Raw genomic sequence first — 16,037 nt, forward strand, 5'->3', positions numbered from 1 at the left:
TTCCACTTTGCACATGATTTTATTGCAAACCACATCTTTGTTGTATTCATGTGGCCACATTCTTCCAGACAAACCTCTTTTAGGCAATGCAACTGCTCTCGTGTAATGCAGTGCTGTATAAGTGGAAATTTTCGCAGTGTGGACAGTTTTGTGGATTTCATATCACCGCCCTGATAAGCAAAAAAAAAAAAAAAAAAAAAAAAAAAGTCACAAGAAAATATCCACTTTAACAGAATCACTTTGTTTTTCTCCCTTTTTTTAAACAATGACTTTCTCCTGGCTTGTGTTGTAACATGCTATGTGAAGAAAATCCATTGAATACAAGCATCAAAATGACACATTTCCGGTATAGTTCAGCAGAAGATAAGAACAATGGAGCAGAGTTATGAAAACTGCAATGACAATCATGTACTCACTGCATATATATCAGCATTGTATTCCATCATTATTACATAATCATCGCAATTAATTCTCCTGTGTGTCTTCGCATTCTGATACAGTACAGTGACAAACTTCACGTATCTCCCAAAAAGTACCACACTATTCTCTCCTTCCTATTTTGAAAAGGAAATAAAATACTTCTAAATTCTTATGGCAGCAGAGTATCCACAGCAACCATACTCCACCTTGTTTATATCCAGTAGTGAGAAATGGTGCACAAAATTATCAACTTCTTTGTCATGGTCAACAAATGATCAGCAACATTTTCTGTAAGGTACAAGGGAAAGATAGAAAAAATGAGAATGTGAAAGAAGAATTCAGAGTAGAGAGTGAAAAGGCAACAGAGAAAATATGTCAAAGTTGAAAATCAAACCAGAGAAAAAGAATGCGCTGTTTATGAGTTATATCTGCCACCAGTGCACATTGTGTAATCATGGTAAGTGAAGACAAAAATATTGGCTCCACGTATAAATGACAAATCTTGCAGGTTTCTTTTCATTCTTGTTTTTTAACAAAATAGGCTGTACACTGTTCAGTATTCACAAATAATTTGTATCAGTGCATGGCAATTCACAGTGAGCTCATAACTAGATTACCTAACTAAACAAAATAAGACTGGAAAAAATGCGACATATACAATATTACAAAACATTACTCTCTTCTTGCATAAAACAGTAAACAAAATCATTGTAACACAGAAGACTTATACTTAATTACATATGGTTGTTTGGTAGCACTATTCAACAGGTACATCAAACAAAGAATGTACGTAATTCAAATATGGCTTAAAGGATTATGCTCCCATCTTCATTCTTTCATTGATTTCTAGATAAGCAGGATTCTTCAGACCCCTGATGTATGTGTTTCTTGAGCAAGATGGCAGCACTTCACAAGGGCAATACAAAAAGAGAGCAAACATATCGACGAAAAGATCAAAGTAGATACATATATACATATGAAGAGTTTGATTGCAAAAACCGATAAGTCCATATTTGCCAAATGGAGATATAAAATAAAGAGAATAATAAGAAAAATTCTGCTTCTTTTGACCATAACTTTAAAAATGTACCTTTATATGTAGTGACCGATATATCATTTAAAAGGTATTATTTTGTACTTTACGACAGAGACCGTACTTCAAAATCTTCAAAAATGGACTTATCGGTTTTTGCGAACAAACTCTTCATATAGACAGATGGATAGATACTGTAAAGCAAGAAATATTTGTGGCATGAAATTTTCACAAATTGCCACTGGCATCCGATGCATTATAGTGAAGACAGGAACTTTTGCATGCATTTTGATTTCACAAATTTGGCTCTCGTAAGATTTGCGAGATAAAATTCATGCGAAAATTTCTGGTTTTACAGTAGATAAAAATAGATAGAAAGACAGCTTTTACAGTAGATAAAAATAGATAGAAAGACAGATAAATAGATAGTGGATAGATGGATATATAGACAGATGTAATAAAGATAGACAGAAAATAGATACACTGACAGACAGATGGACAGACAGACAAATAGATAGGTTGAGAAAGAGAGTGTATAACTCAAAGATGAGAAAGTTCACAGCTTTAGCCATGACTGATAGATGCATGTAGCGCAAAATATTTTGTGGTGCAGAAATTTTTGTCCATTCCATGCACAGTGACATTGCTGCAAAAATATACAAAAGCATGCATATAATATCTTCTTACTTATGTTCCATTCCCAACAATTTATGCCATCACCAGAGATGTGCTCACAGCCAGCTAAAATAGGAACACACAGAATTCATTGAAATTGATCGAGTGCAGACATTTCTGTCTTTACAGTAGTAGGGCCAATAACAATTACAACAAAATGTAATGTGCAGTTGTCATTTACAAAAAGACGGAATCCAACACTTCTTTGGTGGAAATCAAGAAGCTTGCATAATCTGCAAGCATAAGCATACACCAACTGATAGATAACTTCCTATGTGCTAAAACACAAGGGTTCCCAATGCATCAGAAATAGCATTTGTTTGAAATGCATAAAAACAAACCTTTCATGTGTAAAAGGAGCAAAACACGCGAGTCAACGTCAAAATGTCAAATGTCAAAATGTCAAAAGTTTTACACAAGTTCATGTCTCAATTTCAAATAAACTCCTAAGCACCTTGAAAACATGCACAGAACTTCAGCATGAGATGGAATTCATGAACATTAGAACTCTTGCTGATGTACCGCAACCTGCACTGCATCAATTCCTGAGAGTAATGATAATATATGGAAGACATGATTCGTGGAGAAAGTCTGCTGATATCAACGGCAGAAAAAAAGGACAGTGAGGTCCTATACTATATATGCGTTCTCAGCCACTTGTGAGTGGAAAATGCATAGCAACATTGAACTTGTTGTAACCACTCAAAATTTTCCTTGAAAATGACTAGAAACTTAATCTAAGGGTCAATAAATGCAGCCTACAAAATATTAAAAAAAAGAAAAGAAAAAAAGTAATGTGTCACTTTCCCTTGGCTATTTTCAGTAGTTTGAGCTAACTGTTGACATATGAATTTCTTTATGTAACAATATCAACACACCAATTTCAGGATCTGTCCTGTGAGCTGACAAATGGGGGCTTACATAAAGAGAATAACCTCATTGCTAATATATATCTCCAACCACTTGATTCACCAGCATGCTATCAATCTAAGATGTTTCTGGTACAAGAGAAAATCATCTCTGCAAATATGGAATATATATGGAATATACTGCAACACATGTATACATAGACCATGAACTATTCATAAGGAAGCTATTGGGATTGCCTAGAATTATACATTTATATGCAAATATTGGATGCAGCCATGTATACAAAGATTTGAATACACTTGTACACAGATGAACTGATTCCTAATCTCAACACACCATTACAAACAGGACTACCAGGGCAAGCTTTGGGTATTATTAGGACTAGGAATGTGTGAGATTTGCACATCAGGAAGTAGAAAAGGAAACTTTACACAGATGCAGTTTGTGGTACAAAATATTTTTTTCTACAATAAGCATGTACACAATAATTCATTCTATCAACACAAAATGGGGGGGGGGGGATTTTGAAGTATCCACCCACAATCCATGAGCAATATGACAATGGTATACATGAACCTTTCTTTTCACTCCCATTTTATGTATGGTGGATGATAAATGCATCACAGTTGGCTGTCAAGAGTAGATTTTTCTGGAAAGAGTTTGCCACATTATATAATTGATGGCACATGCTTGACACCATTGAATAAACCATGATATATGCATAAAATGAGAATTTCTCCCCCTCTATCATCTCAGAATAATAATGCACAAACATAAATGCATCAGAGATATTATTTTGATATGGGTGCATACATTTTCATATACAACTCCCAAGCATGCAAAATACATGTATTCAATCATACTGACTTGATATGTCATACATTTCATATATTTTTGTTTTTAGAATCATATCCACATGATACACGCATACACAATATGCATACAATCTGCAACCATGTTCATAACCCCTCCCAAAGTGTGATAGTTGTCAGATTCTGAAACATACTTTTCATTCCAAAGTTAACATAGGAATAAGCAGTCATTAGACCATATGCAAATATATTTAATTGAATTGTTTAATTATCCTTTGAATAGTTACTTCCTACACACCCAGACACAGACACAAACACACACACACACACCCAAGTGCAGAATAACCATTAGTCAGTTCATCAATTCATACATAGATTCCATGTGCGTGGAGACGACATAGACAGGGCTTGACATTAGGGTGATCCTGTGGCCCAGGGCCACTAAAAATGGGTGTCGGGCCACCAAATTTATATTTTAGTGGCTCAATCAGAAAACTACAATTAAGAATGGATTGTTACTTTTGCTTCTATTTTGGGCCACTAAATAACTTTTGGGGGCTACCAAAATGTCAGATTTAATATTGTAGCAGCCCAAACGGCCCACCAGACAACCAAGTTGGTCTCGAGCCCTAAAATAGATATATATTGATACTTTATTTTGCATAATGAACACCCCTCATCCTCACACAGCATCAAAGATCATTTCAGAACTTACGTCGTCATACAATAGTATTCTGAGTTCATACCACAACACACATCACATACTTAACACCAAGTATTGCTGGAGTTTGGCACCAGATAGAAGAAAAAAAAAAAACCTCTGAAATAGGATGCTGTTTCCTAGCCTAGCCAAGCTACTTTTATTTTCCCTAAAAAAGCCTCCTGTACTGCTAGGATCCAAAATTCACTTCTTACTGTTGCGTGTTGCATGGTGTCCGCAAGGATGTGTGGCCTTCCAACTGAGATAGACGCATTTGCATAATGATGTACAAAATTTTGCCGACAACAAGAAGTACTTTAGATGACAAACGAAGTTATTTCAGCACTTGACCACAGTACATAATGCTTTCAAACTTTTTTCTTTCTTTTGGGTGTATATATTGCTTTGCCAGACAGAGGAAAATGTTACAGAAAATTAATAGATTAAATGAAGCTTGTTCGCAATATCACAAGAGAGAAGATCTCATAAAATTGTTCGAAGACTAAGCAGTTTCGAGAAGTAGCAAAGAGGAGCAGAGTTGCAATACTATGCGTTTTTTTTCTACTGTCAAGTAAGTGCAGACACCATGAGACATGAGTAAGTAGCATTTAGACGAGATAACTGTCTGAAGCTGAATGATTTTGACGAGCTTTCTTCTCTTTTTGTAATCAGGAGGATCATCACACAGGTCTCAAAAACCCTCTACTGTATTTTACTTTTGAGCAGACACAGTCTTTAAATATGCACTTTATCTATTTTATAAATTTCATGGTCACGTGGCTTCCTGCAACTATCAGAAAGAGATGGATTATACATAACAAACCATTTAGTACAAAGCTGTTCTTTTCTTTTTTCAATGGAATGATACATGTTCACTGAAAACGACCATTTTTACATAAATCATCTTTCATACCAGGAACTAAATTAACACACTGTATCTGTGTACAAAGGTAGGTAAATTTATGATATGGAAGAGCAGTCAAAGTTTTGTAGAGTATCAATTAACAGTTGTTGCTTCTTCAAGAAGGCACTTGCTTAAAGTACAAATTTCTAGAATCTCGAAGAAAGAGCTGTGCACATTGTGAATTAAACTTTTAATTGCAGAAAAAACAAAATCAAGGGTATGCACTGCATAGTAAGGAAAAGCAGGTGGAACAGGAAACAATGTATCCAGATATACTATGGATGCATCCACCATTGTACATAAACCTGGGTGCATCACACATCATAATTATAGCATAATAATTTGTCATTTGACTAGCTCTACCACCCTACATTATAACATCTCTCTTTGTGACCAAAATATAATTCAGCGTTACCTTTATACCCATTTCCTGAATTAAATTTCTTCTTTTGCTACATATTTTTATTTGTATGCGATACTGTCTGTCAGTGTTACAAAATATATTCCACATCACATCAACAAATAAACATAATCATAATGAGTTGAGAAAACATCCAGACAACATTGACTTCTCATCCTGACCATCAGTTTTGCCCAGACGAGATAACGGTCAGCGGTCAGCGGAGGCTTGTCTGACCGCCAGAAGAGCATCAACAGTGGAGGCAAAAGTGGAGATGAGAGTTTGACGAAACAGGTGCGAAGGTAGAAGGAAGCCCCTCCCAATCTCAAACATACTGTCGTCCGGGGCAACGAGACAGATGGAGTGTCGCAAACACCATGTATACTAGTAATACTTGAGGTGGCAAGGATGACCAAAGCATTCCATTCACTTTCATCGACGACCGAGGCACAGTTGTTAAGATGTGCATCAAGCTCTCTTTTCTCTGTTTCTGTTTATCAGTTTGTTTTTATTCTATTTCACTTCTTGTCACTTCAGTGGATCTAAGTCCATGATGGAGAAGTCATTGGATGAGCTGTTGTTTGTGGTGGGCGCCATCTGACAAAATAAAATGCAGAGAGAAAGAGAGATGAATAGAAGTATGAAGTTGAAGGACTATGGAAGTTTAAACCCTGTGCATGGGATGCATTGAAATATAATGCCTCTCCTGTACAATGCACTGTGGGAGTTATCACAATTACAGCTTCCTTCTCTGTGTAGCAAAACCCATTATCTTCAGGCATATTTTGGTATATGCTTCACAAGTTTTGAGGAAATAAGAGAAACTTCAGGAAGGGCTCTTGATTTTCATTCAAATACTTGCATTGGTGATAGTTTCAGCTAATGAGCAAAATTTAAATTGATATCTGACCACAACTGACAAATTAACAAACGTTTATTTTGATACCAACATGACATCTGAACATACAATTTAGCTGAAGGTGCATGGATCATAGAAAATGGCGTTTCCCATTGACCGAAGCACAATTACCATGCAAAAGGAAACAGTGACATACAGTGTAAGAATAATGCCTTGGGGTTTAAATCAAAGGACATTTCCACTGAACTCTCATAAAAACATCAGAAGGTGAAGTGAAATTGCTTGTGCATTTGAGTGCCAAATGTATCCCAGTAAAACTAGAGATATTTTGAGCAGTGCAAAAATGAACATGACATTTAACTGCATAGTGAGATAATTGTGTGCCTTTTTTTTTTTTTTTTTTTTTTTTTTTTTTTTTTTGAGTGGGGAACAGGACCCAATGTACACATTAACAAGGGTCAATTGGTAATTTTTGTGAAACTGTGCAGAAGCATATATGTAAGAATAATGAATCAAGAAATTGTATAAAGCTACCACAAAAATCAAAGAAGCCTAATATCTGTACTTTAGTTGAGTATAATTGAAGTTCTAAATATAGGCCATTTCTTGATTCATTAAATTGACAGCAAATGTCAAAATTCATAAATTTATCGTCGATCAGTCATCAGAGTTTTTGAGGTAGGTAACTAAAAATATTTTAAAACATAATAAAAAGATACTACAGAGCTGCAGAAGGAGAATACTGAATTCAAAATAATCACAGGTGTCAGTTTTAACTATCAAATTTGATCCTCTCTATTTTTTTCTTGAGTGGGGGGGGGGGGTGTCTGTGACATGAATTACTTTAATGCAATAATTGGATGTTCACAGAGACAAACAAGGATATATTCATATTGATCAGATAGGTGCTTAGGTATTTGATGTCTGGATAGTAAAAAGATAGATGAAGCAAAATGTGGGCTACAGTTGCTTGTCTGAAATTGTTGTAATAAGGGAAACCTCTATGAGCTCAAAATACTGACAAGGTGGATTCAAAGAATGTGGAAAATGTGTATCAAGACAATGAAGACATCTATACAGTTCAGAGAAATAATCTACTGCTACAACTACATTTTAACAATTTTATCTTTAATGCATGCACATGCACACTGAAGATAATCATAGATGTAGACACAGTAGGTGGAAATAAGAAAGAGGAGTGAATTCTACAGAGCTTAATCTAAATTTGTGAAATAGCTAGAAGAGACTTCTCAGGATATGAAATGACTACTAAAATTTGCAAAACACGATGTTTTCGCGGTATGAAATTTTTGAGAATAGGAGCCGACGGCCTTTTTCGCGGCATGAAATTTTCGCGAGTTGTCTCTTACATTCAATCCGTATAGTGTAGACAAGAACTGTCACACGCATTTTAATTTCGCGAATCTTGGCTCTCACGAGATTTACGAAATTAAAATGCACGTGAACATTCCTTGTTTTACAGTATACTCTTTCTGTCTGCAAAGTTGGGGAGAAATATTGATAATGGACAGTGCAAAACATAAGCACGGACTATGGTGCTCGTGTGCTTGCATGTTGATGCGCAGGAAACTTTAATGATGTGACTACCAGTGCACCCTTTTGGAAAACAAAATGTTGATCATGATTCTGTTGTCCTTGGTCAATGAAATATCCACATATCTCAACACAACACAGGAATGGTGTGGTGTACCAGTCATAGAAGTATAATTAAAACAGTTTGCAGTAAACCACCGACTCTGAAAACCACTACCGTGAATGATCTACCACATACATGTGTGGAAGAAGGTACAATGACTGATTTCTCATGGATAGATAGGAATCAACACAAAATTTTATTTGAGTATTTGATGGCACTAATCTTGGAATATTTTCTGAAAACTAAGTCCATACTTTACCTTACTATAAGTTCTTTGATGTATTCTTTTAGGATGAAAATAAAATGAAAGACAAACTTGGCAATAAGCATACATACATATCTTACTGGAGAGAATACCTTGTAAGAAGACATATGTAGCACAAGCACATGTGAAGCAAAAGTCATTTATTTCACACATAACTCCTGAACTTTAACAGAAAGGTCAGACTTTTAATATGACAACTCTTTCTATTTGAAATCAAACTGCCTTTAAGTTTGTTATACATTAAGTTACATATTCCAATACTTAAATTGAACAGTGATCACATTTGCATGATGGAATACTCATTATACATCTGCAAATCAACAAACTACATGCTGGTTATGAAACTCAACATGTCCACCTATTTCACTATTACCATGTATTAAGGTATGTTCCATGGAAGTTATAGTAACAAATTCCTTAATATGCAACTGGTAATAGCACTCACTGTAAACAAGGAGTACAGACAACATCAACATCAATATCAGTCACCGTTTCAGTGCTGCCACCACTAGATGAGAAGACTACAACAGTCCATGTATGACATCACACATAGACAGCAATATACAAAGTATATCTAGAAAATGTACAGAGAATTCTGCAAATTTCATTTTTTATGAAAAGTATACATTCCCTCCTCTTGATACTGACATGCGCTAAGGGTAATATAATTCCCCACTGCTTTCTGGCAGAGGTATTTGAAAGTCAAGTACTTTATTCATTATGCTACAAAAAAAAAAAAAAATGAATTCTCTTTACATTTTCTTTACATTGTTGTCTATGCATGACATCATAAAACATTGTTGTCTTCTCGTCCAGCAATGGCTGCATCAAAACTTTGAAACTCTTAAAAACTATTGAACAGATTGCCAATTTTCCTTAAACTTCACTGATGTGTTCTACTGATATCACTGCATTCACTCCATCCACATATATATTTGGGATTTATTTTCCATTAAAAATAAGAAGAGAATTGCACCATCATCTCACATTGGATCCTTTGTTGCTGAGGATATCAAAGCTGAATTCTGTTGTTGGCGCGGGAGGCGAGAATGGGTTGGGCGAGGTGGTCGTCACGGTCCCCGTCCCGCTCTTGTCTGAGACGGCTGCCTTGGAGACGGCAGCATAAAGGTCATCCAGGCCAACTGCAATGGGTTCAAAGGTCATCAAAAGGAATCATGTCAGTGTATGACTCTTGGAAGGTTATATTGTATATGTCCCATTTTGGCACTTTTTGGTGTGTCCAAATATTTTGTAAAAGTTTTACTCCTGTAAGTGTTTCAATGTTGATGGGAATGGTAGAAGGAAGAGTGAGCTTTTTAAACATTTTCAGAAATGTATTTTACTATCTTAATGCAATAACACCAAATTTATTACAAAATCTCATTATACATAATGAAGAAGCTATTTACAGAAAAACATTCAATTCAAATCTGTTACTTTGAATATTCTAAAATATGAATCAGCCATTGTTGTTGTTTTTTGGGTTCACTTTCTTCTTTGATTTGGAAATATATGAAGTAAGAGATATCACTTGAATTACCAAGGGGAAAAAAATGGCCAGGGGTAATAACTAGTGCAATTACACAAAGATGCCTTTTACTATGAAGACAGATTTGGATAGTCGTACTTTAGAAGACTTTCTAGACAAAGGGAACAATTGTTTAATGTGAATATTACAGAGTTTCCTGAAGAGTTACCCGTGAATCCTGTCACTTGTTTGTAGTGGATGCACATATTCACCGGAATTAGTTATACCAGAGACTGGTTTTTGTTATGAGCTCAAAGATGGCATGTCATAGTCATGGTTAACTGGTCTGGTCAACTGGTTTGGGTTTATGTCATCATCGTCGTCGTCGTCTTCGTTGTTGTTGTTTTGTTTTTATAGTGATACCCTAATACAGAAGCATGGCATGATGTAACCAAATGAAATATTTTTTTGGTCATGTTGCTCCCTAGTTCAATCATGGGATAAATCTTCTGATTTTGTTTTGTTGTTTGTGGTTATTGTATTTCAGTGTAATGTTCATCACATACTAATGCACTACAATGTAGCATTAATATAGATAAAGATCAGCATTTTGAAGGAAGAACTCACTGTTTGGAGCAGGAGATGTTGCCGAGGGTGACATGGCACCGAAAGAATCTCCCCTCCTAACGGTTCTCGGAGGGGGAGCTATCACACCTGAAGAATGACAGTAAATAGCAAAACATCCAGAATATGGGTATGGTCAGTTTGAAAAGATAAAACAGTCCCCTCACAACATACAGACCCACAAGAAATCACAGCTTACAACTTTTTTACAACTCAAAACAGTCAAATCCACAGTAACTCAAGCATGGTACTTCCAACCTTATGTCACATGATGAGCAGTTGACCAATCAGCTAGAAAGAATCTTCATGGGTGTCATACATACAAATATATGCAGGAGAGATGGGGGGGGGGGAGGGTGGATATCGATATCTGATAGAACCAAATGAAAGCAAATCGCCGATGCACATTGATTACACTCACAGCTGCATCACTGACACAGTTTCCCACTAAAATACCGGTAGTATCCACGGATCAGGAGCCTTGGGAAAATTTGGCAGTTTGGCTTGGTTGCATCTGGCATACTGGTACTACGTACTCTAAGCTGAAAATGTTCTATCCGATGCTAACCATTTCATAGATGACTCTAAAGTAATAGGCTAAAGGCCACCTGATTTGGTAGTGGGAAGGGGGATATTGTTTGTCATGTGACTAATTTTTAATCAGTCTTATTGCAGGAATCTTTGCACGTGGTCAAAATAATCAGAATGCTATGACTTGCAGGAATTATTTAATGAACTCATGAATTCTGGGTAAATCATGTAGGCATGTCATACCTGCTCCCTGAGATGTACTAGGTCTTGGTCTGCTTCTTGCTATTCCAGGAACTATTTGGATATGAAGGGGAAAAGGCACAAATTGAGAGGATTACATGTTTGATAGGTAACATGTCCATGTCATTGCTACTTGATTCAACAGGATAACACAACACTATCCTAGCAGTAGTAACACCTTATGCATGTTAAGCAAGTATATCAAAGGAGCATTTGCAATTATGACTCTGTGATAAGAGAGATAAGCAAGAATCAATCATGAAAAAAAACAACAACTTATGATTATTAAACACTTTTAGAACAGCCACCTCAAAATGACGTTGGCTTTGTGTACACAGAAGTTGCTGCTGGTAGCCGTAGGGTTCATGGGGCTATAGGAAGCAATTCCTTGCAACAGCAGCATCTGCTAAATATTACTACACTGATTAATGCATTATTATCAGACACAGCAGTCAAATAAATTGTGACATGTTTCTGACAAGGGATGAAACAGGCTTTAACACACTGGTGGGTAGAGAGAGGATTCTAATATCATATGGAATAAACTAAAAGAGACCTTCTTGGATAATTGACTGACATTTTGGAAGAAGAAAAAGGCTCAGAGAGTAGACACAAAGGCAAAGAGACAGAAGAAAAGAAAACAAAGGAGCCGTACAAAATTAAAAAAAAAGAGAGGGTGTTAGGATGGAATAAGAAAATTAAGGAAAAGAAAAGCACTGGATTGTAAGCAAACTGGTGAAATGAAGGGATTAACTCATAAAGATAGATTGTACTATGAAGATATTTTGTCTGAAAACAGCTGTTAACTATCAAAGTTTCCAGACCATTTGCATTTCCATGGAAAGAGTGCATATTGTGATCATGAATCACTGCCACGTCTGACTGGCTTCCTGGGAAAACAAGACTATAAAGTAAATTAATATCCCATTTATACTGTGGCCAGAATTTGGAGCTTCCTCAAACCATTATGGGAAACCCTTTTAAAAAATTGAGTGCTTGACTGTTTATGCCACTCGGGCTGTCCGCTCATATTTCGCTTAAGCAGGACCTGACTGGCTCCGTTCTCATTGCAACTGAATTCTCCTAAAATAAACAGTGCAAGTGTAAGTGTTCTTAGGAAAATTCACACACAAAAAAGTTTAAAAAAGGACTGAAAAATCAGCCCATTCAAATTGCAAATTGTAATTCAGATTCAAGTTCTTTACCCAACTTTCATGTTCAGTGGTGATTAGGGAAGCACATACATTACTACAATCATTGACCTTAAGTTTTGTAAACTTATTACTCTACAACTCCAGTAATTTTGATACAGGAATCACCATGTAAAAGAGTGCAATTAGTTAATGTTTTGAAGTTGATTTAAAAATGTCTTCTGCGGATATAACATTAAACTTTTTTTGCAAGTATCTCAAGATATGTCAGACCTTGCTATGAAAGTAAGTGAATCTCAAAACTTCAATCAGTAGTACTACAATATGTAAAACATATGATTGATTGTTTGTTTTACTGAATGGGATTTTTGGCTTTGACAATAAAAATTATATCTGTCAAGCAGCCCTTACCAGCGGTCTGAGCTCCGTTGACAGTAGGGGAGGGAGGAACCGGTGACATGGGTTCGGCGGGGGACTGGACAGGGGACGGGGATACTACAGGGGAGAGGGGTGCCACATTCCGGGGCGGGGCTGGGGGAGGTGGTGGTAGCAGCAAAGGTTCTATGGGCTTCGCTGCCGCCGGGGGTGCAAAGGTGTCGTCAAATACCCCTCCTGGTTTGCCCGCCTGGTAGGCCGCAGCCTGCTCTGCCAGTGTGCCCCCACTCGTCATGGATGCAGTTTGTGATGGGTCTGAAGGCTGGTTTAATGTCTTCACAGAAACAGAGAATCAAGAACAACCCCTCATTTCTTAATTGCCTTGATTTACATAAACAAATTATAATCTGAGCCAAAGTAATAAAATCCAGGAACAAGAGTCATGCACTATGCTATGACATTTCAAATACCACAATGTTCATCTTGCATTGCAATTTAGGCCTATAAGAGCTGAACAAATATGCATATGTTCATTTTTCAAATCTGATTTCCCAATATGACAATACTCTAGAAACAGTGACATTGTTATTATCCTGTTAAATTATGTGCTTAAGCATAGATTTTGAAAACAGAGGTATGCTTTTCTTCATTGACATTCCAGGAAGTCATAAGCCAGTTAAATGTGTCCCAAATCAACTTCACACACTCATTAACCCATTGAAGAAGCGCCATAAATATTAAAGACAGCCGTAAATAAGGGTATTTGGTATTGATCAGCTTTAGTCCAAATTTCCAAATTACCTGTAGGTTCAGTGTTGTGAAAGAAAACATTCTTTTATTTCTTTATCTTTTATTTCTTTTAGTCCTGTTCAAGTGAGTTACTGATTGCAACTAAGTGTGTTGAAAGCGATCTTGGGATATTGATCAGATGTGGACACAATATGTCACATCTCAGTTGTAACGATATATCCATTAAAATTAGGCAAAGAAAAAAAAAATACTAAAACGGTCATGTGACCAGGTTTTTAGTTGCTGTCTTACATTAAGATCTGCAAGTAGATTGACGGCAGTGAACGATTCTGATGTCGGCGATGTAGGAGATTGCACGGATTCCGTGAAAGATGGAAAGAAGTGGACTTCAGTCTTTGAAATGTCCGATGCGCTGCCGTTGGTCTCCGCAGCTGTGTTGAAGGGGTTAAACTTTGCGGATCCAATCGGAGACTTTTCCTGCATGCAAACAAGATTGAAATCATCATCATCAAAATGCAGGGCTCGACACTAGCAGAAGTCTGGTGGCCCAGGGCCACTGAAAATTGGTGATGGGCCACTGAACTTTCAAAAAGCATGATAGCTTCTGGTGGCCTGATCAGGTAGACAAGATTCTACATAGATTGCTATGTTTGCTTTTATGTAGTCATTAGTGCTATTTCATTCTTTTTCAGGCTGCTAACATTTCAAATATAAGGATTTTAGTGGCCCAAATGGTTCACCAAAGGAAAAAAGTAAGTGTCAAGCCCTGCAAATGTCATCAAGTTTTAACAGCTTACAGCACTCAAAAATTGTCATCCCTTCCTGCCAGCAGATATCTGGAAAAAAAAAACCACCAGTATCAAACCAAATTTTTTGCTTTGATTTCTAGGTTAGGCCAGGATATGGTTAAGTGTGTGTAGTAATTCTAACTAGAAGAATACAGGATTCACCTAAAATGAAAATCAAATAGGATTCACCTGTAACATTCCGATAGTTATTCAACATTCAATTTTCTTCAGCACATATGTGATGTAAAAATAGAGTCCATCACACACATGAAGACACGCAATGAATGCAGGTAACAAGATTTGCACAGAGGACTAGCTTTTTAATGCATACCTTGTACGAAGTATCTTCAATTTGCTGTCTCAGAACTTATTCTCAAACTACAAAATCATTGACAGAATCTCTACTTCATTGAAAACAAATTAAAAGAACATAATCTTACTAAGTAGAAATTTATTCTTGGTAGTAGAGAATAAATAGATTTTAATACTGACCTGCTCCCCATTGGCTTCCAGCGAGTATGAAGGGGTTAAGCCTTGCTCTAACTCCAGCTCCACAACTCTCATTTTAAGCCTCTTATTCTCAACCTCAAGGTCTTCAAGCTACGAGGGGAAAAAAAAGACAAAGAAACAAGTTCTGTCATATCACTACTGGGCAATTCCACGCCAAAGTGGACATGACATCTAAAATTTCAAATTCATATTTCCCACGCAATTTTGGTATCAAATGAAAGCTTAAAGTTTGAATTTTATGGATTTGGGTAAAAATGTTTAGTTTTGTAACATATTCGGGGTCAATTTTTCAATTGTTTAACTAATCTTATTAATTTTCAAAAATGCATAAATTATAATACAAATGTAGCATGGCCTGTATTCAATATTTGAGAAATAAATGTTATGAATTGTTATATTTAGAACTTAGTAAATATGAAAGAAACAGTTCATTTAATATTTTTACAGTTTCCATGATTTGTTACGCTTCAGTGACTTCCTAAAGATGACCTTGTATTTTGTCCTTCCGTTACCACAAAAAGAGGTCTTTTTAATATTTTATCAAAAATAGTAATATCAAAACCATAAAATTTTCAGTGCAAAGCAAGTTTAGGTAGGCCTATAACTTGGCACCCATCCATCCACGAAACCCCTCCTCTTTGAATAATTATAAATGAATTAAAAATGTCCTTCCGTTACCGAAGCTGGTAACGGAAGGACAAAGTTGTGGTAATAGAAGGACTTAGAGTCTGTTTTTAGCTATTTAATGTCCCTAAGATGAGAACACAAATGTGTCAGAACCTACTCTAAGTACCCTTGACTAAATTCAAATAACAAATGAAGCCACACCTCTTTCCTGAATGCAGGTCGACCCAAAATTGGCTCAATTTTGTAATTTTGTGTGTACAAACCCTATGGGAAATAGTGCTCTTTCATAAAACTCATAAACATCTGATATTTTTTTTCTTTTGATCACTTTGATTACTTGACTTTTGCCTAACTAAGGTTAAAAAGTGGTCTGTGACA

At 36.2% G+C, this 16,037-nt stretch overlaps 1 protein-coding gene across 1 annotated transcript in view; it reads right to left on the minus strand.

Annotated features, from left to right (window-relative positions):
• Positions 1-6,080: 6,080 nt before the first annotated feature.
• LOC140237867 (uncharacterized) overlaps positions 6,081-16,037 on the minus strand; it is a 40,579-nt gene continuing 30,622 nt past the window's right edge. The window contains exons 7-13 of the mRNA XM_072317799.1: positions 15,015-15,122; positions 14,026-14,211; positions 13,021-13,318; positions 11,462-11,512; positions 10,691-10,777; positions 9,583-9,737; positions 6,081-6,411 (exon numbers count right to left, since the gene is read on the minus strand). Coding sequence (XP_072173900.1) covers positions 6,343-6,411; positions 9,583-9,737; positions 10,691-10,777; positions 11,462-11,512; positions 13,021-13,318; positions 14,026-14,211; positions 15,015-15,122 — 954 coding nt within the window. The 3' untranslated portion in view covers positions 6,081-6,342. The remainder of the gene's footprint in view (positions 6,412-9,582; positions 9,738-10,690; positions 10,778-11,461; positions 11,513-13,020; positions 13,319-14,025; positions 14,212-15,014; positions 15,123-16,037) is intronic.

This window comes from Diadema setosum, chromosome 14, assembly GCF_964275005.1.
Source record: "Diadema setosum chromosome 14, eeDiaSeto1, whole genome shotgun sequence".
Classification (NCBI taxonomy): Eukaryota; Metazoa; Echinodermata; class Echinoidea; order Diadematoida; family Diadematidae; genus Diadema; species Diadema setosum.